This window comes from Mustela nivalis (assembly GCF_964662115.1).
Source record: "Mustela nivalis genome assembly, chromosome: 4".
NCBI lineage: Eukaryota > Metazoa > Chordata > Mammalia > Carnivora > Mustelidae > Mustela > Mustela nivalis.
In genome coordinates, this window is record NC_139023.1 from 144,993,639 (window position 1) to 145,020,941 (window position 27,303).

At 43.4% G+C, this 27,303-nt stretch overlaps 1 protein-coding gene across 10 annotated transcripts in view; it reads left to right on the top strand.

Annotated features, from left to right (window-relative positions):
* The window catches only part of ZNF827 (zinc finger protein 827), a 168,404-nt gene that overhangs the window by 88,541 nt on the left and 52,560 nt on the right, over positions 1 to 27,303 (top strand). For all 10 annotated transcript variants that reach the window (XR_014311049.1, XM_082728252.1, XM_082728246.1 and 7 more), the window contains exons 6-8: positions 1,944 to 2,183; positions 4,575 to 4,632; positions 21,535 to 21,638. Coding sequence is in view for 9 of the 10 variants with exons in the window: in XM_082728252.1 (XP_082584378.1) it covers positions 1,944 to 2,183; positions 4,575 to 4,632; positions 21,535 to 21,638 (402 nt within the window). In the remaining variant the exon portion in view is untranslated. The remainder of the gene's footprint in view (positions 1 to 1,943; positions 2,184 to 4,574; positions 4,633 to 21,534; positions 21,639 to 27,303) is intronic.

A 27,303-nucleotide genomic window follows, 5' to 3' on the forward strand; every position in this document is an offset into this window, starting at 1 on the left:
TTTCACCCTGTCTCATGCTTTGTAAGGAACGTGTCATTTTCTCTAGCCATCCAGCTTACAGCAGGGAGGTTCCCCTTTCACATCTGTCCCGCCTGCTTCCCACTGCTTCTTCTTGCTATATCCATCCATCCATCACAAATTGCCACAAACTTTGTAACCTAAAACAACAGAAATGTATTCCCTTGCAGCCTGGAGGCCAGAAGTCCAAAATCCGAAGGTTCTAGGGGAGCCCCTTTCCTTACCTCTCCCAGTTTCTGGTGGCTCTAGGACATCCTTAACTTGTGGCCACCATGACTCTAATTTCTTGTCTTGCTCCCATCATTGAGATATTAAGAGAATCCATTGACTGGGTGGCTTATTAACAACAAAAATGTATTTCTCACAGATCTGAAGGCTGGCAAGTCTGAAATCAAAGAGCCCACACATTTGCTGTCTGGGCACTCTCTGGAGTCTTTTGTTTTGTAGGGCCACTAATATGTACATGAGGGCTCCATCCTCATGACTAATCACCTCAAATACTATCACACTAGGCATGGAGTTTCACTGTATTAATTTTGGGGCAGAGGGTGGAACACATATTCAGTCCAGAGCACTGTCTCTGTTTTCACGTGTCCTTCCTGTATCTCTTCCTTATCTTCCTATTTGAGGGACACTTATTATTGGTTTTCGGGCTTACCTGGGTAATCTAGAATGATCTCATCTTGAGATTCTTAACTGAATCACATCTGCAAATACATTTTTTCCAAATAAGGTGACATTTAGGACATAGGCAGAATTTGAGGGGTCACTTCTCAACCCTCAACCCACTATTTTATGTCCTCTTTTTTTCTTTCCCAGAATGTTGAGTATACTATAGTTACTAATAAATGCTTATTGATTTGAAAGTGTGCTCATTTCAAAGTGGCCCAAATTAATGGCTGGGCTAATTGCCCCACCTTGTTTCAAAGAGGCTCTGTCATTAGCACTACAGAATGCATGGACATAAAAACAGTCCGACTTGGCAAGGCGAATATGTGTTTCCGACTAAAGATCAAACATCTAATAGTCACACCTAAAGCAAAAGCAGTCAGTAAATTGAACCATTATTATAACCTGTAAGATTGCTGTTTTTCTAAGTGTTGGTCCTTGGGCTGCAATTAACTTCCTAGGTGGTCTTGAGGATTACTAGCTCCCAGCAAGGTATGAATGTCTCAGTTGAATCGACCCTGTTTACCCTTTATTAATTTCGGTGCCCTAGAAGAGAGAGAGAGAAAAAAAAAAACTGGTCAGGGCTTTAAAAATAAAGGGAGACAATTGTCATATTAAAATGTTCGCTTTGATTGGGTTCGCTGAAATGAGTAAGTCCTGAAACAGGGACAGGCGTTCACCATGTTCTCTGTTACTTCTGGAAGCAGTGTAGGGGAGTATGGAGCACATGGGGGTGTGGCCGGGAGACCCTGGTCACCGGACCCCGAGTGCTAGATTCGGAGACCTGGCTGGGCCTGGTTCTGCGGGTGCAGGTGTGACCTTGGGCAAGCCACTTACTCTCTCTGGGCTTCCGTTCCCTACCTTTCCAGGAAACCAGGTGGGCTGAACTAGCAGTTTTTCGGTCTGTATGTCATGTGCTGTGGTGCTTGTCTCACCTGCTCCCAGAAACAATCCCAGTGGTTCTTTCTGTGATTAGAAACTGGGTTTGATGGGGCACCTGGGTGGCTCAGTGGGTTAAGGCCTCTGCCTTCGGCTCAGGTCATGATCCCAGGGTCCTGGGATCGAGCCCCGCATAGGGCTCTCTGCTCAGGAGGGACCCTGCTTCCTCCTCTCTCTCTGCCTGTCTCAGACTACTTGTGATCTCTGTCTGTCAAATAAATAAATAAAATCTTAGGAAAGAAAAGAAAAGAAACTGGGTTTGGTTCAGAATTTTAAAACCGTGCTGTTCTGGTTTCTCCTCCTTCACCTGCTTGCAGCGGAGAGCTACAAGGAGACTCAGATGGTGAAGATTAAAGAGGAGCCCATGGAGGTCGACATCCAGGACTCGCATGTCTCGGTATCACCCAGCCGGAATGTTGGCTATAGCACTTTAATCGGGCGAGAGAAAACCGAACCCTTACAGAAGATGCCAGAGGGCAGAGTGCCCCCAGAGAGAAACCTCTTCAGTCAGGACATCTCTGTGAAGATGGCTTCCGAGCTTCTCTTTCAACTGTCAGGTACATTTCTGTGCAGAAAAATGTCAATAATTGGGAATAATTGGAAAGAAAGCCACTCTAACAAAGTAAAACACCCGCATTATAGAATTTCTCAGGCAGAAATCAATTTTGTTACTTTAACATGCATACTGCCACTCAAACTAACAGTTAATAAAATGTTGCCAAGTGGAACTCCTGCCAAACTTTCTTTAATAAATAGTTAAGAATCACTTGAAATTAGAACTCTATTCAGTTCCGTGCAAATGATCCCTGTTGACTAGGCTAAACATCTCACCTCGACTTTTGCTTAGGCAGTTGATCTGATTAACAGCCTCTTGTTTTTTTTTTTTTTTTCCCAAGTGTTCAAAAGATAAACTTCAATTTACTCCAACAGTGACTGAATTACCATGAATTCCAAATTAGTGTGGTTTGAATTAAGATTGTACTGTATCTTGCCAAAAACAAAAACAAAACAAAACAAAAAATCAAGTAAAGGGAGTAGATGAAATGTGAGGACTCTTTCCAGCTATCCCCATGCAGAGCATTTTTCTATAAACCGACGGTTTCTACTTTGAATATTTGGAATTCACAGGTGTAGGAATTACCAGCTCAGCTAAGTGTCCTGATAGAACAGTTGATGGTCCTCTTGGTTACCTTTGTTAACTCTTTCAAGCTGCATAGTGTTGGTCCTGAACAAATTTAACATGCTCTTATTATTTGAACATGGTTGAGATTGAAGATATAGACACGTACAAGATTCAGATTCCTTGAAATACACAGAGCTTTTCCACACTCAAGCATTGGCCTGTGTATAGAAGTTCATGCATCAGTAGAGTTTGTTACGAATGTTTGAGAAACTCTGTTTCATTACGGATAGCATATTCAAAACACCAGGAGATGCCTCATTATTTAAGTATTCACTTGCTTTCCCTGCTAAGAAAAATATCAGGGAGAAGAAGCTAGAATCTGCATACCATCATGATAGTTCACCTTGTTGTTGGCCTGGTGACACAGTGCCAGAGCTTGAAACTATCGGTTGGTTCCGGAAATGGTGGCCTCCTGCTTCTCAGACAGGGATTGTTCTTTGTGCAAAGCCTTGCAGTAATGGAAATAGTTAATTCCATAAACTTCACAGGACACGTGGATCATCCCAAGCTCCCCAGAGCTCCAAATCCTACAAGGTGCTTTTCTTTTCTTTTTTTTTAAACAAGCTGAAAGCATATCTAGAAACAATATAACTTTGAAAAGGACTTAGCAGTTACAATTTGCAAAAGTGAGGCCAGTGTGTGGTTCTTTTCAGAAAGTCTCTGTCTCTCCCGGTACATTATCACTGTCTGCTATCAGTGACAAACTTTGTGTCTGAGAGTTCTCACCTGGCCACTGTCACTTACTGCCTGGGTGACCTCAAGCAAGTCTTTTAGCCCCGATTTCCTGCTCTCTGAAAGAATACTGCCTCTGAATCCAAATCCAGCCTCGTTGTCATTGTCTAGTGCACAGAAAGCGACCGTCCACACCAACTTGCGCGTAGCCATTTCAGCCTAGTGTTACAAGTATTGGGTGGATGTTGTAAGTCTTTCGTTTTTCCAAATTATCTGTTTAAATTTGTTCAAAAATCCCTAAGATCAGGATTTTTTATTTGCTCTGCCATGGAAACCCGAAACCCTCATCAAGCTGGCCAGGTTTTCTCTGCTTGCTGAAGCCGTTGAGGGCTGTGACAGTCAGGGCAGAATCCTTCCATTTGAACTGGATTGGGAAGGCCGGAGTTCAACTCTAGTGTTCTTGAAAGCTAATTAAATAATTCCTGACAGCTGGTAGATACAGACCTCAAGACAGAAAAGGGAGGGTTTACCTCTGCTTGTCTAATGATATTTTTTTGTCCCTGGTAACATTTATCAGAATAAGCGCTCGATGACTGCTGAACCCAAAGGTCTTATGGCTGTTTTTATATCCCCTCGCACAAAGGGGCCTGACAATACAGAATGCTTAAAGGTTGTCATCAAAGTCAGAAGCGGAACAGTTGCAACAACTGCAATTTTCATGCTGAATCAGAGGAAAGCAGAAATTTTCAGCTGGGGAAACATGTAGTAGGAATAACGGGTTCTGGTGCGCATCTCTCCGTGTGTATGTATGCTTATTAAGGCCTCATTAAAATCAGACAACACACTTGAAATTTGTCAGTGACTGTTTCCCTTTGATTGGTTTTTACTAAGATATTTTTGTGGATGCTGTCTATATGCTTTTAATGATTGTCTTTATGAATAAGACAGGGAGGGTTTGAATATTTACAAAGGAAACCAAAAGAAAACCACAAAAGAGAAAAAGAAACGTTGAGGGAGTTTCTGTTTTAAGCCTTAGAGACTCAAATTGAGTAAGAACAACCTACAAGGGATGTTTCATTCTTTCTTCTTACAGAAAAAGTGAGCAAAGAGCACAATCACACAAAAGAAAACACCATTCGGACGACCACCAGGTAGGCCATTTTTGGGAAGGGGGGGTCCCCTCAGAGCACCCCCTGTGTGGGCCATCAGGCCCCAATCACCCGTGGTGCATTGTTCCCCGAACTCTTTTCTCCCGCTGGGTTCAAAGGAGTCATGCCTTTTGCCCCCAGTTTGTGTTAGAAATTTTGTGGAAATAATACAGAAAGCAACCGCGCCAAGGGGGAAGACCACTAATATTTATCAAACATCTAATAGCTGTTAACTTGGCTGGAGAATTTTCCAGGTGTTTTTGTTTTTGTTTTACTCCTTATAATAGTTTTGTGAAGTAGGTCATATTATTACTCTCTTTGCAGAAGTTTTTTGACTTGGGAGTTTAAGCGGGTGTCACAGCTAGGATCGGGGGGCTGGGTCCGTATCTCAGGAAGGCTTCACCCAGTCAGGAGACCAAGGTGGGTTCCTCAGTAGCTCCGCAGGTGTGAACAGATCACTGGTCACCAAGGATACCCCAGCTTTTTACCTCACAGCATTTTCAAGTGAGAGAAAATGCTTCAAAGGCTGCAGGAAGACCTTTGTCATTAACAGCTGTAGATAAGGATGCTGCCTTATCTACTGCCAAAGGCAGTTTGAGGAGGTCCGCCAAGGTGGGCTGCCCCTCCGTTAGCCAGATGGAGGGAGGAGGACCAGCCGTGCCACCACTCTTCCCCAGCCTGAAAGGCCATCCTGACCCCAGCTGTGCTCCACTAGCGCATACCCCACCACTGCGAGAAAGGAACCTCAGGGGAGATAGGAGCTCTAGCTTTTAAGGACCGTCCCCCACCCTCAGACCCCCGCCTCTCCAGTCCCTGGGTTAACCCCAGAGGTGGGCTTTACCAGATGAAATAGGAACAGGGAGAATGAGATGTGCGCTCCCAAGAAGGCTTTCAGTCAAGGAACTAAGCTTTCACGAGCAAACGTAGATTCTTCCTGATGGGAACAGTTGACTGGTTTGGTGTTTTTAGTTCTTGCAACAAAAGATAAATGATGTTCTTCTCTTTTGAGGTGGTATGAGTCGACCTCAGAGCATTATCAGGCATGTGCTCATCTGAACCTTAACCTGAGTTGTTTTTTCCTTTTTAATTCTATGAATTGGAATTTAGGGGTATCAAATGTCAAACAGTAATTAGAACAGAGCCAGCTGGCCTCACATGAAGTTTATATGGTACCAGGAAAACGAAACCTGCTGTAACGAAACAGAAGAGGGGCATAGCCTTGTCTTTGTGTATTAAGTACACAGTTGTAAAATGGGTCTTTCAATCTGGGCTGCACATTGTTTAGGGAAATGGGTCAAGGGGCTGGGAGGGCTACTTGTCTATTAAGTTGGATGCCCGAATAGGAGATGTTACCTACTGTTTAGTATCTCTGCTTGCGGCCATGGCTGTAAACCCATGAAGCTGTCCTGATTGGAAAACAATGAAAGACAGCAGACTAAAAATAACCAATGATCCTTTTAATTGCTTCCATAGGTTTGTTGAAGTGTCACGGGTCAGGTTCCTTAGAAGCTGAGCCCGAGACAAGGATTCCCGGGAAGGGACTCTATTGAGGGACTGCTCTCAGAGGACCCTGCTGGGAAATGAAGGTGGCAGGAGAGGGAAGGGGACATCGTGGAGCAAGGGTGTAGTTTTTGCTGGGTTCCAGCTTTAGCTTGATCCCACAGAGAATTCTGGAGCATGAATTGCACCACAGGGTAAAGCCTGCCTGGAGGCAAGGGGGCCATCTCTTTGGACCTCTGTGCTGTTCCCTAGCTTCGGGTCACCTCCAGCAGGGGATGTGGAACCTCCTCATTGCAGAGGCTCCAAGGGTGAAGGCAGTTCCCCCTCGCCGTTCACAGCCAGCACGGCCAGCCACTTGCTCGCTCAATCGCTTGCTCTCTCTCGTGGGGAGCTCAGTAATGAAGTATAGGAGCTCTAGGCAGGACCCGCCAGCCCACTGTAGGCTTTCTGCTAGATCTTTAAGATCACATCATAATATGTACATAACAGAAAGGTATGCTGCAAAGGCATGTTATTTTATGCTTTTCAGGTGTTCTCTGGGAAGACTAAGAGGAGGTTTGAACTAGCCCCAAATGAGTGAAATGCATCTCACAGCCTAAATTGCCTTGGCTAGAGCTAGAGCATAATTATAGGATAGAAGAGAATTTTTTTTAGCCATTTGGCAAAAATGAGGCAATCTTTAAATTCTTCTCTTGCTGGGAGAGTATGAGTAAGAAGAAATCCAAATCAGATCTTTTGCCCAAAGCAGAGGAAGAGGTGCTTGCCGAGAGCCCCCAACATGGTAAGCGTTCATCAAGCAGTGTTACAGAATTCTGGGTTTATTCTCCTTTTATAGAATCCTTGGTGTGTTTTTATTCCTTTGAGTAGGAACCTGTTCAATTAGACTCTCCTCAAACAGATCTCTTTTTTACCTTCTCACCTCATTACTTGGGGCAGAATAGAATCAAGTGTCTTTGTGCCAAGAAATCCTCCTTAACCTCAATTAACTGATGGCAGGGACAGGGGGAAAAATGCCAGCTCCCTCTCTTACTCGATTTCTGTTTTAGAAGGAACTCTTATTCTGTACGCCTAAGGTCAGCTCATGGGGGTTACTTTTTAAGGTAGGATTTGCAATACTTTTCAAAAAGAATGACATCAAGCCTCCACATTTCCTTATCTCTGGATCTTTAGGTACTTAGTGGGATCTTCTTCTGGGTCCAGAAGAATCTGGCTGTCCAGAACAGTGGCTCATGATTGCAGTCAAGTTCAGAATCTGCCATGTTTGAGAGTTGCTGGGTACACTGAAAATAGTTTAATTCTGAAGGGCAGGCCTTGGTACGTTGACCGTAGCACTGTACAGAGGGTCAGGCTCTTCCAGATGCCAGGGGGTACCTGAGCTCCTCCTGAGCTACCTCTAGGGCCTCCTGGTCCTAGAGTTTGGATGTCCAGGGCGCCAAGAGCAGAGAAGAGATGTGCAGTCCTGGAAGAAGGCAGCTGATTCTCTTTCCCTGTCATATAAACCCACAACTTTCTCCACAGTTGTTTGTCATTTTTTGGTCTTGACTCTCATTCCAACCACAAGAACTAAGGAAAAGTGTAGCAGCCTAGGAAGAAACACGGTAGCTTGGCATTCCACTATGTGCTTAACCAAGGAGAGAAGACATGGGGTGTGGATTTCCATGCCTGGGCACCAAGAGAGCATGAAGCTTGGGAATGTGTGTCTAGCCCACCATCCATCATATCCCACCATATCCCATACGGGCTGATAGTTGTGCCTCCCTCCTCATCAGATCCTTTCCACTGGCCTTTCTGCTGTTTGTTAATATCTCTATTATAAGATGGACAGATAGGGAGAGAGAAAATGATGTTAGACAGCATTCCTTGTTAGCAATTAAAAAAAAAAAGTTTGGGTGAGGCTAAAGGTTGAAATGGGGAACTAGCAAGTTTCTGGGTCATTGGCTCTCTACCTCGTTTAAAAAAAAAAAAAAACTCTTTCAGTGGAAAATTTCAAACATATACAAAAGTAGAGAAAGTACCCATCACTCAGTCTGAACAATGATCATCTCGTGACCCTTGTTGAAAGGTCTCCTCCTTTCGTTCCCCTCCCCCTGAATTATTTTAAAGCAAATCCCAGACATCATTTTAAGAACGTGTTTGAGAGTGCTTTTTCTTTCACCCGAAGAACTGAGACCCAGCTGCTTAAATTAGTATCATCTTCCCAAAAGTAAAGGAGGAAAACAGTCTACCGGAGTGCACCGTGTAGCCAGGTAGAGAAATCAATCTACTTACCAGCTGAAATGATTGGGTCATGTGGTCCTGCTCACCAATGCCTTGACCTTAACCCCTCCACCCTTGTTTGTGCCCTCCTAGTAGCACCTCCACTGAATCAGTCATTTAGTTGGAACTTCACTATAAATGCTAAAACAGCAGTTCTTTTGCCTGTTTAACCTCAGAGTCTAGCAAATTCAATCTAAGTGTTAAGAAGGCTGTGCATCTCCTTTGAGATAGTGTGTGGACGGAGCATTCTTAATGCCATTCTACCTGATAAATGAGATGAGGAGACAGTCCAGCCAGACCCAGGAGAACAGAAGGACTGAACACTTAAGAGACTAATAAAATCCTGATTTTTTATTTCCTTTCCTAGCACACGCCTAGATTCTGCAGGGAATAGATAACCAGCTAATATGATCATTTGTTGATGAAAATATATGAGGCATGATATCATAACCAGATCCCAAAGTTTAATGGAATAAAAAGAAGATCTACATCTTCTGACATGGACCATCACCCCGCCAGATGCTGGATAAGATCGAAATAGGAAAATGGAACCCTAGAGTAAGAATCAGATAGCTCCTGGCAGGTGAATTGGACATGCTCAATGTTGTGTAACACCATGAACGTCAAACAATGGCTGCCAAGAACCCTCTCTTGGTTATTTGTTCTCTCTTTTACCCATTAATAATTCAGTGTCCATGGGGATATAAGATTGCAGGCCCTAAGAAAAACTTCTCACACCTGGCTTGCTTTATTCCAAACGTAAGGAAGTGTTTACCCAAATTGTCCTTTTCCCCATTACAAGACAAAATGCAGAAGTGGGAAAATCGGAGAAAGGTAGACTTGTATCACGCCATGCCAACCAACATTTAATTTGCTCAATCTTCAGAACTTGGAATGTGGACTCTTCATTATGATTTAGATAATGGCACTTACAGTGCTCATTAAAAGACATATGCACTTGGAAGTGTCCAATATAGAATTTTTCTATGTGGTCATTTGGATGCATGTCCTTAAATATTTACGATTCAGTAATAGAAGTTGCACACATTTGGAAAATCATCAATTTGTACAATTTCCTCTTTTCATTTTTTTGGAAGGCCAAAGAGAATAATGCTCTATTACCTTAAAAAGTAAAACATTACTTACAAAGAACATTGGGTTAGACAAAAGCAATTAAGAAAATAAACAAGAAAGAGAGCACATGAAATTGGTGATTTTTGAGAAGGTCTCCACATTTTTTCATTACCCTTTAAATTTAAGGACTTTAAAATTAAATGCATTGAGATTCCATTTCTAAAAAAATGGAATTTGCTACTAATTTCATGAAGTTCCTTCAGTTAAGACATTCGATGTTTTTTTGGTGAAGTCAAGGCTCTTGGAGGGCCATATGGTGCCCCTGCAAACTTTGACACTTTTCCTCAAGACACTGCCATCTACTGGAATACTGTCACAATAAATACATACATTTTGATACTTGTGATTAAGCATCCCCCTGTGATTAAGCAGGTTGTGCAATGCGCAACCTGAACCACTGTCCACAGCTGCTCTGGCACAAAGGTTGACTGTCTTTTCATTGGCAATACATCCTTTTGAAATTATCTTTGAGTTTTCAAAGAAATTAAAGTCATCCTTGAAAACAATAGATTGTTTTACATATAGCCTGAAATTATTTTGTCCATTGCTGCCACTTGGGTTTTTTTCCTTTTTATTTCATCAGACCTTTCTCAGTACTTTTTATTCCTGCACTGTATTTGTCCTGTATCACCCCTGCCATTTTTCTTTCCATCTGTGATGCCTATATTGAACTGTTACAGTTGAAACAATATGCTTCCAGAACCATTTGGTATTGTGTTATTGTAAAGAGACAAGTTTAAATCTCTCTTTGAGGATCTAAAAGAGGGCTGTCCCTCTTCTTCATTTCCCACAAGCTCTGCTGCCTTTCCTTCTGGCAACTTACACCAGTGGTCCATCTTTTTTGTGTAACTCAGAATAACCAGGGATAAAGTTTAATTATGTCAGGCTTTCTAAGTAGACATCCAGCTCTCTCCCTTAGCCACCTTTGAAAGGTTATGCAGGGGTGACATGACCAAAAGGTATATGTGGTTTAGGTGCTAGCCCAGTGCTAGCCCAGTCCTGGTCTTCCTATCTGGGATTTTCTCGCAAGAGTGTCTCCGTGGTTGTCACTAGGAGCATATCAGATATAGAAGGGTTGGCCTCTATTGAGGGCTAAAAAGCCCTCTTGGGTGATGCAGACCAGAGAGCATCCACATTTCACCAGCGTTACTCACAGCTTCCATAGGACAGAGTCTTAGATCAGTGCAGGGAAGACTGAGTTCATCTGTTCTTGGCTCACCTGAGCAGAAAGCCTGTTGTCCTTGTTTATGCTTAAAGTCCGAGTCCCGTGGGAGATCCAGGTCCCTCACAAGCTGACATTTCGTGGATCCGGACGTGCAGGTTCACTTCCGTGGTCTGCGGTTGGCTCCGGCTCCCTGGGTCTGGCCTCACCGCCGCAGCAGCCCTCCACAAGGCCTGGCATTGTGCTCCTTGTCCTGAGAAGTTTCATGGCCCCACAGTGGATGAATGCTCGAGCTACAGCAGCAGGAATTGTTCCTTGAAAACTTGGTGTTAGCTTATACAGACTGGCCTGCTTCTGAGACAACCCGAAATAGAAGGCATTTGTGCTGTTGAAAGAAGAAAATTTAAAAGACATTACCAATATATATTTCTTCGTAAGATGCTCTGATGTTCTCTGATATTTTCAACGGCCTCTCCCTTCTATAGCTTTTGGCCTTCCTCCACCTAAAGTTGCCTGATCCTGGTGGAATCCTGATTTACAGACAGTTGTGCCCACCTGGGTCTTAACACTGCCTTCCATTATATCGTCCCTCGGCTTACTCTTTAAAAAAACTAAGAGTCTCTTTAACAATGAAGAATCCTACACTGTAAAACTGAGTCTTTTTTTAAGTTTTAAAAAGAACTTTTATTGGAGGAAAACATAAAGAAGAAAAAATAATCATTTATAATCAATGCTGCTACATAGAGACCGCCTCGGCTAAGTTGGTAGTGTAGCTCCTGGCTGAATCTCTGTCTGTTTGTATACGTATACTTTCCTGTAAAAACTGGATCCAGCTGTATATACCGTTTTGCAGACTTCTCTTTTCACCTAGCAATATCTTAAGAACTTTTTCCGTACCAGTAAACATAACTCAGTATTATTCTTTTAATGTTTACATAGTATTCAGTGTTTGCACATGTCATAATGTATTGAATCAGTCCCCTGTTATTGGATATCAAGAGTTTGGTTTGGTTTGGTTTTCCTAAGCTGTTGCTAATATAAACAAACTGGGGGTAAATGGATTTCAAAAAAGCATTCAGTTTTCAGGCTTTTGCATGATTTGTCTAATGGACTTTCAAAAAAGTTGAATCTGTAATTCTACCAGAAGCTAAGAAGAGGTAGAGAGAGAAAATATTTTAAAGGTCTTAGGCTTTATCATTTAAATTTTTTTTCACCGATTGGAGGTTATAAATTCTATTTTATAGTTACAGTCTTTTTATTTATTGATTCTTAGTGCTGTCAAGCATTTTGTTCACAGGGAGGCATTTGTGTTTGTTCTTTTGTATATTTTCTTTTATTGCCATTTATTCTTCTCTTTGATGGTTTGTCTGGGTTGGAATTTTCCTTTGATTGTTGTTATTGATTTTTTTTATTATCAAAAATTTCAAAACAGAGCAGAAAGAATAATGAAATAAACCACCACATTCCCATCACCCACTGAGAAAACATTTGCCACACTTTACTTCATGAACCTTTTCTTCCCTCCAATTTAAGTCTCATCCCAGGGTGCCTGGGTGGCTCAGATAGTTAAGCATCTGCCTTCAGCTCGGGTCATGATCCCAGGGTCCTAGGATCTAGTCCTCCATGGGACTTGCTGCTCAACGGGGGTCCTGCTTCTTCCTCTCCCTCTGCTGCTCCCCCTGCTTGTGCTCTCTCACTCTCTCAAATATTTGAAAATACATATTTAAATCACACCCTAGACATCATAACATTCATTCTCAGATTCTTTGATGTATACCTCTAAGAAATAAGAATATTTTCCACAATGCCATTGTACATCGTACAGAATCAACAACACATTTGAGTGTTTTTAATTGCTGAGAAAATTCTGTTTGATCGGCACCAGCCAAGTGTGCGGTCATATCAATGGACGAGGAGGAGGAGACACAACTTAGCTTTCTTGTCAACTCTGAAAATTAAAGATGAAAATCTGGTGCCCATATGAGTAGTCGAATGACCTTGGCTCTCCATCTGCCCACAAGCCCCATTTAGAAACCCACTGAGTCTGTCGTGCCAGCCTCAATTTGTAGATAAACGTCCTGGCTGAAGTCTGCCAGTGTGTAGTGATTAATTCACGTTTTATTCAGTACAGTCCTCCTTTCTCTGAAAATGTGTGCATCCAACATGATCAACAGCCAGGTTTTGAAGCCTTCCCACGGGGGTTGTAGGTGTTCTCCTCTATTATGTCCCTCTCAAGCCTGAGTAGGGAACTTGCTGTTTTGGATGGCCACAGTTGTCTTCGGGTCAAAGGCTTGCAATGAGTTTTAGTCCTGAGCACTCGTCCCCACCCCCATGTTCAAATTCTTTTATTAAAATAAATGCATTAAAATCATTTAAGAATAGGGGGTCCATATTTCTATGGCGTTGCAAAGAGAAGGGCAGTGTTGGCGAACGCCATTAAAATGGTTTTCTTTCATTATAGATGATTACCTTTTTAACAGACTGCTAGAACTTCCTAGGAAAATTGGCACCGACTGCTATACCTAAAATGTTAATATCTGGGCCCATGTCAGAAGCAGCAGCTAATCTCCCAACCAAAATGAAATTGAGGGCCCAAGCTGGAAGTTGGGAGGACCACATACAGTCCAAGGTGACAGAGCAATTGTTATACTGTAGCAAAATGACCTAGCTAGGGTTTTGTAAAGTACTAAAAAAAATCTTCTAAAAAAAAAAGTGTTTTAATTTTTTTTTTACTTCAAGATTTTATTTATCTATTTGAGAAAAAGAGCATAAGTAGGGGAGAGGGGCAGAGGAAGAGGGAGAAGCAGGCTCCCCTCTAAGTGCAGGGAGCCCGACACGGGGCTCGATCCTAGAACCCTGGGATCGTGACTTGAGTAGAAGACCGATGCTTAACTGACTGAGCCACCCAGGTAGCCCAGTACTAAAAATTTTTCTACAGAGATCTGTAGAACTGGGGATTTAATGTATTTCAAATACAATCATTATAAATGTTATAAAACACATAGATATGCAAATATATAAAAATATATTAAGCATCTATTATTCATTATAAATTATTAGCAAAGAAATTAATCAAGGCCAGTGGTATTTGAGATAAAAAAATAAGTACTTCCTAAAAATTCTTGCAGTAAGTATGAAAATCAAGTTGCAAATGAAATAATGTTACTGACCTTTTATAAAAACTGAAAAATCAAAAAGAAAGTGTGGTGATGTTTTGTTGTTCAGTTGTGGGCATATTTTCACACAACCTACTTCAGCTTCTCAGAAAGTTTCTTCTGACCTTAAAGTACTTGAGGAAATGTTGAGAAGATAGTACAAGCTAATCTGACTAGTACCCCTATTCTATATCTTCGAATAATCCCATCTTTTATATTTAATATGTGGGAAAAGCTTTAAAAAAAAAAACAACAATGTTTTTCGTTCTTCCACAAGGGCGGTCTTCTGTTTTTGTTAGCCAGATCTAGGTTTTGTTCAAAGAAAACATTTCCAGTTTGTTGTCATTTCCTTTCGTGTCATTATCTATGCAGGGAGATACCATGTGGAAGTTACCTGTATCCATTTCAATCTGTCACATATTGCAGGGAGATACCATGTGGAAGTTACCTGTATCCATTTCAATCTGTCACATATATATTCCACACAGACAGAAAGTCCTTGAATGAGAGTAAGATTTATACTTGGAATCACTTTGTTCTCTTGCCTGTCTTTCTGGAGGCTTCTGGAGACATGCAAGATTGTTTTTACAGCCAGTGTCTCCTGCTCACTTCAAGATTTAATACTGTTTGTCACTCTTGAGGTGTGTCTCAAGGTTGAAGTGATTCAGAGGTCAGAGTTTTAAAAAGACCATTTCAGTGGTTTTAGATTAATATATGGAATTTGAGTCTTAAAAATACCAGGGTATGGTACACCTGGGTGGCTCAGTGGGTTAAACCTCTGCCTTCAGCTCAGGTCATGATCTCAGGGTCCTGGGATGGAGCCCCACATTGGGCTCTTTGCTCAGCAGGGAGCCTGCTTCCCCCTCTCTCTGCCTGCCTCTCTGCCTACTTGTGATCTCTCTCTCTCTCTCTCTCTCTCTTTCTCTCTGTTAAATAAATAAATAAAATATTTAAAAATAAAACAAAACAGGATATATCCGTACAGAAAACTCCTATTTTACTGACTTGAATTAATAGCTGGGGCTGTAGAGAAGAGGCAAGCCGTGAAAACAAGGCCATCTGGTGAGGTGGCCCAGGGACTAGGGTCTGCTGGGGAGTGGGTAGCCGCTAGAGAGAGAAGACGTTGAGCCCCACAAAACCTTTCACAATATGTAGCTTCTCAGAAATATCTGAGTCAGATCACTTATTCTTAAAATTTCCTTAAAACAAAACAAAACAAAACAGAACACAACTTAACCCAGATTCTTTTGGACGTAAATCCTGAGGCCCTCGTATGTTGCATGAGACATAGCTGAATAGCCCATCAAGTACTTTAACTTGAAAATACACCAGGTTTTTTATTCATTAAGGAAAAAGTTTGTACATGTGCAAATGAAGTCAGAGTATCACTTCCGCATGGTATGTCTGAAACTGTTACACTAATAGAATTTCATTCTACCCTGAAGTATATAGATCCTTACGGGTTCTGAGTGAAAACTCACTACAGAGCAGTCTCTTTCCCTTGTTTAATCTTTCTTTTCTCCTGGTCATTCCCAAGTTCAGTCCTAAGCGTTATAATTGTCTTTTAGAAGGGGGAAAAAATACATATTTGCTTTCCATTGCTCCTTTGAAATAATTGTGTCATTATTTATAGCACTTTTTCCTGGGGCACCTGGGTGGCTGAGTTGGTTAAACGTCTGCCTTCAGCTCAGGTCATGATCTCAGAGTCCTGGGATTTACCTTCCCCCCCTGACAAAAATCGGGCTCTCTGCTCAGCGGGGAGTCTGCTTCTCCCTCTCCATCTGCCCCCCTGACTCGTGCTCTCTCTCACTATCTTTCTCAAATAAATAAATAAAATCTTAAAAAAAATACAGTACTTTTCCCAACTTTCTCTTCTATACTGTATCCATTTTCTGCTTTCCCTTTTCCTTCTTGTTTTATTTTGCTATTGTCATCAACACGATAATTCCTGTAACGTGTTGGTTTCAATGCTGGTGCACAGGGAGGGGTGGTTTTTAAGTTGATGGACTTCTGTTCTGCATGAAACACAGCTCCCAGTTGGCACTCAGATGTTAAAGGTGGAAATATTTGTGCCACAATCGGCACTTAGCAAAATGTATCACTATTTACAGCCATAATCTTTTACGAACTGTTTTATTATTTATTGTAAATCTTTCCTCTCCCAGCCTCATGCTGTTGACCCTACGATTCATGCGGTCTGATGCCTGGAATCGTCCAGCCACAGTGACAGCGGTGCTCCCCCGTATTGTAACCCTTAGATTTTCTGCAAGAGAAAAATGAAAATATGCATTCAAGGTCCATTGCACTTACATCCAGAAAAGAGACTTGAATAGATAAACTTTTTGTCTTTTATAAGCAGCAAAAGGCAAGAAAAGTAATGGGGGAGTCTACACAGGCGGCATCCAGATGCTGCTTCTGAACATTTATGTGCATGAACTAAGGTTCTGGGGTCTTTGTCTGGGGCCAAAGGCGATATACTGTTGCAGGTGGGGATTTTGTTCGATGAGGACAGGTGACCCCCTCTCCGTTAGCTACTTTTTTACCACAAATGTTAACCGGAAATAAATCACTTTGAGACAGTTTTTCCCTTTTTCCTCTTCTTCAGCTCACTCTCTGTTGGAGAGGCTTTTTCAGAGTGAAATGACTAAAATTTAGGCAGCTGGGGAGTCAGGAAGCGAGAGCCATGCAGCAGTCACAAGCTGGCTGCATTTCTGGAGGAACTGGGAACTGACTAAGTGACTAGTTGGAGGACAGCAACCAATGTGCTTTGAAGTCGAGCATTATCAGAAAGTCTGTATTTCCGTTCTTGTTCTCCCTGAGGAGAGGCAGACCGGGTTTGTTCTGTGCCGGCCATGTCCTGGAGCTCGCCTCTCCACCCACTTCTCCCACCACTGTCCAACCCTGCCACGTGAACGCAGTGCCGGCTTTGTCCATTGCAGACCTGGGCTGCTTCTGCTAAGAGCGGTGGGTTCTGCACTTCACAGACGCATGAGGCATGAGAGAAGACAAGGAGCTTAAGGAATACCATCTGGGCACCCTGAAAATCACATCGCCTGGCGCAAAATTGCAAGTGCAGTGTCTTCTGTCTTCAGAACATGGGCAGAGTTGAAGATGACCAATGTCATTGGAGATCTAATCCCATTAAGAGCAAGCACCTGCTATGTAGGGCATACTCCCAAGTTTGGTTATCTCTCCTCCACTTCCTGAACATAGATGCCAATCTAGGTGGCTGCGAGATTAATAGACATTAATATGGCTGTGTAGCCATAGTGCCACCAGGAGTTTCGTATCTGTGCTGAAATAGAGGCTTCTCGTTACTCTGACCTCTTCATTTAAGCTTCATAACGGGGAGGAGATTGCTCTCAAAAGCAGTGGATGTGGGCAGTGGGGAATGTTTGGGATTGCAGACTGACCTCAGGGTTGCAGAAGTTTTAGAAAATTGGGGCATATCTTCTACAGGGACGTAAAGACTAAATAATTTTGAAATGGCTGCCAGATCCCCCCTTCAGCCCTCCTTCTTCTTTCTCTGTTTGCAAGGACTATCTGTGGTCTCTACTGTCCATGAGCTGCCTGGATGTTAAGGGATCACAGGAAAGGCAGCATAGCTTAGTGGGTAAGGGTGCAGACCATGATGCCAACCTGCCTGTATTCAAATCTGGGCTCAGGGGCTCAGTTCATGGGCATGGGCAATCACCTCACTTCTCTGTGCTTGCATCTCTTCATCCCTAAAATAGGGATAATAATAATGGTAGCAGGGCTCTTGTGAGGATTAAGTGCCCTTGAAGTACACAGAGTACTTTAGAACAGTGCCAGATACTTAGTAGCAATATATGCAGCAGTTGCTACATTTTATTGAGCAAGTACTAGGTGCTAAGAACTTGACCCGGAAACACCTTCCTTAACCCTTACAGCACCCTTAGAAAGAAGGCATATTTAAAGCTTTTTCCAGTGATGAACCTGAGGCTAGAGAGGTTGTCAACTTGACCAGAAGGCACTTAACTATTAAATGGCCAGTATGGAATTCAGACTCTGATCTTTCAGATGCAAAACGGTGTGCCAAACCACGGCACTCCCCCGGAATGAATGCAGACAAGGGCAGAGCATTGCAGCTATGCACGTGGCCCGAGAGTCATGCTCTCTGTTGTTAACCTTAATATCGTCTCTTTCTGGATAAGACCTCACTTAGGCAGCCTTGATTTGTGAAGGTGTCTTCATTGATTCCTTGTCCCGTAACATTGTTTGCCCTTTTGTGCCTTTTTAGTATTCAGTGTGACTCCTTGTCCCTCACAAGAAACCTTTTCTGTTCTATGCAGAATAAAGCTGCATCCGGGGTAGAAGATTATTTGGAATGCTGTTGCCCTCAGTGATTGTCTCCCTTTCAACTCAATTTCTTCTGAGTGGCTTGGTGGTAATAGGGCTTTTCTCCTCCCATCACTGGAAATCTGCACTGTCCCAGAGAACATGTGGGGTGCAGAGCTCACCCTCTTCCATGTCTTAGCAAAACCTAGGAGGCTCTTCCCAGAGTTTAGTGCAGCAGCCTCGGCCTGGTTCACCTGGAAACCTGAGGGTTGGTTTGAGATGTACCCGTGGTCTTTACCTACCCTAGCTCTTACACTGTTATCCATTCTGCACATGTCATTGCTGGTTTGAACCTTTGACCACCAGCATCACCATGTCCACATGGACCACTGCTCTGGCCACCTGACATGTCTTCTGCAAGCCCCCACCACCCCGCCCCCTGCCAGAGCTTCCTGGAACTTGAATCTTAGTCCATCCCTCACTTTCCCAAAGTACAACAGGGCTTCCCGCTGCTGGTGGGACAAAGTCATGATCCCTGCACGCAGTGTGCATGCCCGAGGCTTTGGCCTCATGTCCCTCCTCAGTGTGCCTTCTGCCAGCTCCGCAGACTGGCTGTGTTGTCTGGCTGTGCAGGGGACATGTCCCCAGCCTCTTGGATCCCGACCACCCTCCCTTCAGGTCTCAGCTCAGTAGCAGCTTCTGCAAGAAAGCCGTGGCTGGCCTTCCTGGCTAGGCTAGAACACCACGGTCACCGCGTACCCTCTCCTCCACAGCATTAGTCTCCATGCAGCTCCCTTTCATGTCCTCACACAGGTCTTTGTGCTCCCTGAGATTTGCAGCCATAGCCGGTTAGGCCGACCATTATGTTCGCAGGGCCTGGCATGTCCTAGCCACTCACTAGATAGCTACTGTCAGACCGAGGGAATGAGGGAAGTACCTACATTTCTCCATGGCAAAATAGGTAATATTTTGAGATGCCCGTCAGGGGGCCCCTCTTGGGATTCGTGATGCTCTCAGAGGGAAGTCTCCACATTTCTGACCAAAGAGTTCATGGGCTTCCCTAAACTCTCAGATTTCCAGTGCTTTTTATAGCCAGGGTCCCAGTAACATGGAGGCCCATTCATTGCCTGATCTTCATCCCGTGCCCAGGGACCAGGTCCTGGTGTTCCCCTTGTGAACCATCCACTCAGACACAAGGATAGCTCCACCCCCTCGTCTGGAAGCTCCTGAGCTAATGAGGTAGGGATCAAGAAGCCTTACACTCTGGGTTTGACCCACAATCCTCCATGGTCTAAGTCATTAAAGGTCCTCTGATCATAAACAGTTTTCTTACTGGAAGAGTTGGAAATTAACCTCATCACCCAGAAGTCAGAGGCTCTTCAACTCAGAGTGACTTTTTCTTGATTCACTTTATACAAGAAAACTACACTTTCAGTCAACTTGTAAGGAAAAGTTGGTTCATTTATGCTCCTCTTTGAGTTAGACAGAGGTACAAATAAAAAGTAGCTCACATTTATTGGACACTTCGTGTTTGCCAGGCACTGGGAAAGCATATTCTGTGGACCATCTTATTCAGTGCTGACAGCTTCTCTGTGAGCTGTGAACGCTATGATCATCCGACGTTATAGACAAGAAACGGAGGCTCAGAGAAGCCAAGTCCTATGTGTAAGGCCACACAGCCAAACGCCATAGAGCTGGAATTTGAACTCAGAGCTGCTTAAGCACACGCCATTATCCGCTGTACTGCATTGCCTTGTCCTTTCTAGTATTTTGTTTCACTTGCAAGTGATGAGCTCTTTGGCATAAAACAATGTCTCCCCATTTCCCTTCACCTACTAGCCTATAGCCAGGTCATTCCCTAAGCCTATTTAAATGGTTTTATGTTTAAGGTATAACTAAAAAGCACGCTGCACAAAGTTGCATTAAAATTAACAGTCCTATAAAATCATAGTTAATTATGTTTTTTAAAATAAATATATGTCTCCCATTTTTATTTTTAATATTTCCTTTTAATATTTAATGACAGCAACTGTAGCCTGGAGGCACGTTTAGAAAAGCAACACCAGTATGGCAGTCCTAGTCTTGTGTGCCCTCAGATCTTTTCCTTCCCCTGATGGGCAGTTTTGCCCGGGACCAGATCCCTACAATCTACCTCTCCCTAGCTTCTCAGATGGTTCCACCAATCAGAAGTCCTGGCGGGAGATGGGGGTGGGGCTTAAGGAAGAGCACTCCCTTTCCGTCTGTCTCCTACAGGAGCTGCGTCTCCCTCCTCCTTGGCTCCGGCTCCCTCAGGTGTCCCCAGCCCTTAGGCTCCATTTACCGCTTCCTTTTGTCCCCCCAGCATCAGAGTGGTGGTGGCTCCTGTTCTTTGTGGCTCTGGGCTTCATAACTGCTCCCTGTGGACCTTCCACCACCTGTGAACCAGTTCCCTCCGTTAAATTTCCTCTGTTGTAAATAAATTGGGCTTTCTGTTCTCCAGGTCGGACCTCACTGATAACGGGGGTCTTCTCACATGGGATCGCAATACTCATGTACAGTTTACTTTAGAGGCATGGATGGCGGATGCTGCCATTGGGTTAAGATCCTCTGATTGAAAACATCCAGAGCCTTTGTGTTCGCAGTCACGGTGGTTGTAGAGCAAGACCCTGGCTGGGTGTCTGACATCCTGATTCTCGTTCTAGCTGAGTCCCTCAGGAAACTTAGAGTCACTCAGGTAGGAGCCTCAGTTTCATGGGAAATGAAGGTCTCCCCGTTAGCCGGCTTAGCTCCTTCCAAACCGAGACATTTCTAGGACACAGTCTTAGCTTCTGTGGGGACGAGTGAGTTGTCTCCTTCAGTGCAATGGCCCCTTGACTCAGGCCTCCTGCTGTCCTTCTGATGCATGCTATTGGCCCTGATGGCTTGGGTGACAGAAAGTGGGTGAGCCAGGGCAAATGTCTCGCCCCTCTGGGAAGAACCTCAAATAGGCCTTTCTGATTCTGAATCGGGCCGTTGGTCTTCATTTGGGCGCAACACACTGGCAGGACACACAGAGCAAGAGTAAAATTCAGGGCTCAGCTGTCCTGACTGTGGGTTTAACAGTGTTTCAAAGACGATGTTTCACATGGTCACCTTAAATATAAATCCAACCAGCAGAATATACAGATGGCGCTCGACTGATGTCATAGATTTTCTCTTTCTCCATTTTAAGCACAATCTTCTTATATTCTCTTAACACCATTTAAAAAAATACCTTATCCTGCATTCATGTGTTTTTGTGTGTGTGTAAATACATGTATGTGTGTGTGTGTGTGCATTAAATCTAGCCTACTTGGGTAGATTTAATGCACTTGGGGCCAGATGCTCTGGGTAATGTAAATAACTTTAATTTACTAAACTTCACCCCCTCCCCCACCCCAGTCCTTTCTTTTCAGAAGATACATTTAGACAATCACCATTCACATCCAATTCAAAAGACCTGCTACCCAGTGAATCTGTGCTTCACGGAAGAATATCAACGCCAGGTATGGAAACATTATTGACTTTGCTTCTGCTGTTGGTTGCTTAAAATGACTTTTTTGAAATGTGTAAATGTGCAGCTACTTTCAGCCTAGATGTAGACGTTACTCATATGAAGCTAGGCTTTTAAAAAAGAGGAGAAACTCAATTTAAACAGCTGCAAAAGTTTATTAAAATAAAGTGTAGGCCGTAATAAAGTGCTTCTTCTTCCTTTTAGGAACTTATTGTTCTTTACCTGCTGATGTTTCTTTCATGTAGCAAATTTCCTTTTCTTTGAAATAGCGAAGTATAACCTGAAAAGAATTTGCTTTACACGCTTTTAGTATTTCAGGCAGGCAGCCAGGAAGATGCAGGAGGGCAGTGGCAAGAACTAATCGCCAGCAGGGAAGGTCGTGACCCTGGTGGGGTGTGGGTGGCTACAAAGACCACTTTGGTTTCCACGGAAGCAGCACAGCTCATTAAGATAATCTTGCCCCCCGGATTCCACCTCTCTTCTTAATCAGACTATCTGCATATATCCATTTAATGCGCCTTTTTGCAATCTCAGCATCAATACATAATTAATTTATTATCCGCTCTTCCTTTTTCATTTCTCCTTTCCAGGGTAGAGGGCAAGATGTGTTTGCTGTCCCCTTATCAGCAGCATGGCCAACCCTCAGGGCTGTGCGTGTGTTCAGAGTTATTATGAGATGAGAGAGAACCACCGCACTGTATCCCATACTCCTCACCAGTGTTCCCTCACCCCCACCCCCACACCAACCCCAGTGCAGCAGCCGGGAAACTTCCTGCTGTTGTAACTGTAGTTCCAGCCATGAGAGAATGTCAGAAGCTCTCCATGGCCTCTCCACCCACTCACTTGTCCAGGAGAGTGTGGGAGACCAAGGCTACTAGTTCAGGAGAAGCTCACGGCAAGGCTGTTGGCCAGGAACCCCTGCAAGAATAAAGTCCAAGTGTCCTCCACACACCCAAGGAGCCTGGTGTCACCGTTGGCTGGAGATCTGAGTATTTTGCAATTCAGAAAGAGCCAAGTAGCTTCTTATGAAATATTGGCTTGGGGGTATCACAGGTCACTGGAAATGGTTTGTGACAAACAGTGGGGGGAAAGGCAACTCTTTGTCACATTTTAGTCTTGTGACGACAGATCCGTTTCTTCTCATCCCCAAAGAGTCCGGATACCTACACGCTTTTTAGCTTTGCAGGACTTTTCTATTCAAACACCATAAAGAACATGCTTACACAAAAACACATTACATAATACCTGGTTCTAGGGGTGGAAAGAAATTTTGCTTAGTTGATGTCTTCATTCTCAAACAGGGGCTCTTTGAACTACTGTTTACTTCCCACAGTGTCATTTTGAATAGCCATCTTCCTGGTCCCCAAATTATCACCCTTCTGTTAAGGTGATGGATTGTGACTTTCTAATATCAAAATATCTGCCTAGGAACTGCCGTCAGAGTGCTGTGACCCATACAGCCAGCATCCCGTGATGTATAAGCAAGCCCTCGTTGCTGCCTTAATGTTTGGCTTGGCTATATTTTAAGAAGGGTTTATTGGTCAAGTTACAAGCCGACCTCAAAGAGCGGTATCAGTGTGTGTTTAACTGCGTCTAAAGGGGGGTTTCTGGGGTTTGCTTGACAGATGCATTACAGATTAGATAAACTCACACTTAAAAAGCTAACTTTTGTTTTGGGTGGGAAGTTAGCGTAACTGGGATTTTCGAAATGTAAATCTACTTTTCTGAGAGATAATCACTCTATACTTCAAAAAGCCTTCAGGCAGAGGACAAGCAAAATGACTATATTCATATTTTGCTAAAACTGACAACTGAAAAGGGACTTTTTAAAAAACAAACAAGGTGAAAATGCTTTAGAAATGGAATCAAAATTAGAACGATTCAAAAGGACAAGGACAGCCATATAATCACAAAGCTCTCATAATCTGAACACATGTTTTGTAAGGAAAAGCCTCAATAATTTGGGTTAGTTGTGGAGAAGACCAATCTGAATTAACAAAAGAACATAGGAAGTATTTTCAAGCAAACATCTCTTTCAAGTCTGGATAGCACTAAGTAGCCAATGCATTCCTGCTGCAGCTCTCCAGTCCCTTACCCACAACTCTGAAATCCAAAAAGCTCTTCCAACCCCAATTTTTTAAATAAGTGACTTGGTGGCAAAACCTAATGGGAGACTATTTATAGCCCATATGTACCGCCAACGGTGGAATGCATCCATTTTGTTATAGAAATATCAACGTGCTTGATTATGAAGGCCCACGGGAGTGTTATGTAAAATATGTCTTGTGCACCGTATTAGAGTTCTGAAATAAGGAAAAGAATGAATCCCCAAATACATCAGAGCCCAGGGGTCTCAGATAGAGACTGTGGACCTACAGTTATTCCAGGACTCTGCTAAGTGCCATGCTGGAAATAAAGAAATTAAAGCTATAATTGAAGATCTTAAGGTTTGAAGGTATGAGAGTCACGGATTCTTATAGAAAATTCCGGAAGACTTAGTGGGCAGCAGATTGCTAAATCAGTGGAGATGTGGCCAGTAAGAAGAGTCCAGTGGGGATGTTCTCACACTAAGGCAGTGTTATTCACAACGGCATGCGTTAAAGAGAAAAGGAAGAGGTGGGTAGGAGTTCGGTGGTTTGAGAGACTGGTTAGCTTTGCAAGAAGCACGTTCAGTTTGGGAGGAATAGTGCCTGTGCAGCAACAGGGAAGCCAGGAAGGAGACAGTAGTGACTAGGCAGAAAATAATGTATTGTTAGTGTGTAAATAAACGCCTGAGTGTCCTTAGGAATCTTCTCTCCAGTAGTTTAAACATTATCATTAAAATATTATTTCTGTTCTTTATTTACTTAGTAAACTTCTTCTTTGAAGAGCTAACGCAAAGACAAATATAAGCCCAAGGAATTGTCTCAAACTCCCAATGAGGAGAAACCATAATTAATGAAGTTCTAACATGCCTGGTTCCAATCTAAGAAGTCCCTTGCAAATGCTGAAGACCGTAGCATTAATTAGCACTCTATATTGGTATGTGTTTATAGACCCTCTGTCAATGGGAATGAGAGTCTCTTCTAAACACCTGTGGAGTCAGACCATGGGGCGGAGGAGGTGCTCCACATGAGGGCACTGTGGAGGGTCCCATGGCTCCAGACCAGAGGGATCCCTCCAGCACTTTGTGATGGTGTCTCAGGCCTGTGGAGAATGAAGCAAGCGGTATGGGGGATAGCAAAGTGGGGAGAGGTGGGTAGGACTGTGGACTGTGAAGAAATCGAGAATAGCACAGTTAACTAGGCATTTGCCTTCGGCAGATGGTATCTGAGACACACAGCTGCCACCGTCCCAGAGAAACAGAATAAACACAGAGCTTCACGGTGTCCTGGCCTTCCGTGCTGCCACTATTTCTAGACTGACTTTCCTGAGAACCAGAGAATGTTCACGTGCCAAGATCTAACATTTTTACTTGCTGTGAATGTCTTGGACAGAGGTGATACCAGGGATCCTTAATAAAATGATGAGTTCAAAGCTGCTGTCCCCTTCTGCTGGAGGGATGGGGGGGACCAGATATCCTGGAAGCCATGAATAGATGACGGGGCATACCCTGGGGGGTGGTGTTGCTGATGGTGATTTTACTGAAGAAATGAAAGCGCTTTCCCTTTCCTTTTACAGAAGAAATGAAATGATGGCAGTTACAGGCTGTGTATAATCTAAGGTTCTTTGTCTAATCGGTAGTGGTCTCACTTTGTAGAAGATGTGCATTCAGACAGGAAAGAGTGGGGGTCAGCTGTTTCTCAGGGTGCCGCGGGCTTCTCTGGATGAGGAGTGGACGTAGGACCGTGCGACCTGCGGCCATTCACCCTTCGTCCTTCCGGAAGCCAAAGCTCTGGAGAGGAGAACTTCCGTCTCAGTACCCCGTTCAGACAATGCGGAGCTTCCATTCTGTTTTATGACGATTTTGAAGGCACAGTATGTTTGCTCTGTATTAAGCCAAAAAACAAAAACACAAGCGGAGCGGGTGTGAAGGGAAATGTGGGTCTCTGTGGAATTCTCTCTCAGAGTTTGGAGCCACGCATACTTCTGTTGGATATTTCCGAGGGAGCTTAGAGCTTCACGATGCAAAACGTACCAACAATCCCATGTGCCCATCCCCACCCTCATTCTTTGCCAGCACCCCTGAAAAAGAAAATGGCGCCTTTTCTTGTGCTGGTGGTGGTTTAGAACAGGGAAACAAGATGTGAAGAACGTGGGGAAGGTCGAGTCCCTTCTAGAACTTGCTCTGTCCATCAGGATCTGCTGTTAAGTTAGAAAGTCAGGTTTGGAATGGCCGGCCTTGTCACCAGGCCAATTCTTGATTTATTTTCCTCCCTCTGTCCTGCCCATCAATCTGATACAAGGGGTCGCATCTCATATACTTGGCTGAGATCTAGATAAAGCATGTCTGGTGCTAAGTGACCCCTCAGCCCCGCCCCCGCCCCTGGAGCCGACCGTCAGCCAACCCTGCTACTAGACGGATAGGGATGACCTCTTTCATACTGCTCGCTAGGAAGATATGCCGGTCACCTTTATTTATGTTTAACCCTTACCAGCTCAGAGAGACAGACGGACAGACAAAGCTGTCCTGGAATATAGCAAAGTGTTTTCTTTAATCCTTTTTCAAATACAGCACATTCTTTTTAAATTCAGAACAAGTCACAAATAAGCAATAGAACATTGAGTGTTGTTGGTGTCCACAGTGCTGTAGCTTAAGCTCCTTTTTGATTCCACAAATTCCTTGTGTATGGGAAAGGAAGCTAATAGGGTCCACTCACATGCAGCTTTTTTTTTTTTTCCCGATAAATACAGCACAGTACTTGAAATGTATTTCCTCTTCCTTATGATTTTCTTAGTAACATTTTCTTTTCTCTAGCTGACTATTGTTAAGAATACAGTATACAGGGGCACCTGGGTGGCTCAGTCACTTAACCGTCTGCTCTTGGCATAGATCATGATCCTCGGGTCCTGGGATCCAGTCCCTCACTGGGCTCCCTGCTCGGAGGGGATCCTGCTTTTCCCTCTCCTACTGCCTGCTCTCCTTGCTTGTGCTCTCAATCTCTATCTGTCAAATAAAAAATTAAAATCTTAAAAAAGAATACAATACATATGACATACAAACTATGTGCTGATTGACCTTTGACATTATTGGTGAGGCTACAAGTCCACAGTGCGATATTAGTAGTTCAGTTTTGGGGGAGTCAGAAGTTATATGCAGATTTTCAACTGCCTAGGGTCGACACCCCTAACCACCCCTATGTTGTTTGAAGGGTTAGATGTAGTTACTAGGGCACAGGACCTATGTCATCCCATTTAATTCTGAAAACAACTCATTGAGACATGGGAACTATGCTTCCTTTACAAATGAGGTTCAGAGAGATTTAATAAATTTTCCCTTGTTTTATTGAGATATGATTGACATGTAAGATTCCATTAAAGGTATAAACATAACAATAACATACAATTTGGTATATGTATATTGTAAAATGATTACCACACTAAGTTTAGGTTATAACCATCACCATACATAGTTACAAGTTTTTTTTTTTTCATGATGAGAACTTTTTAAGATCTACTCTCACAGCAACTTAAAAATTAGCACATCATTAACTGTAGTCACCTTGCCATACGTTACA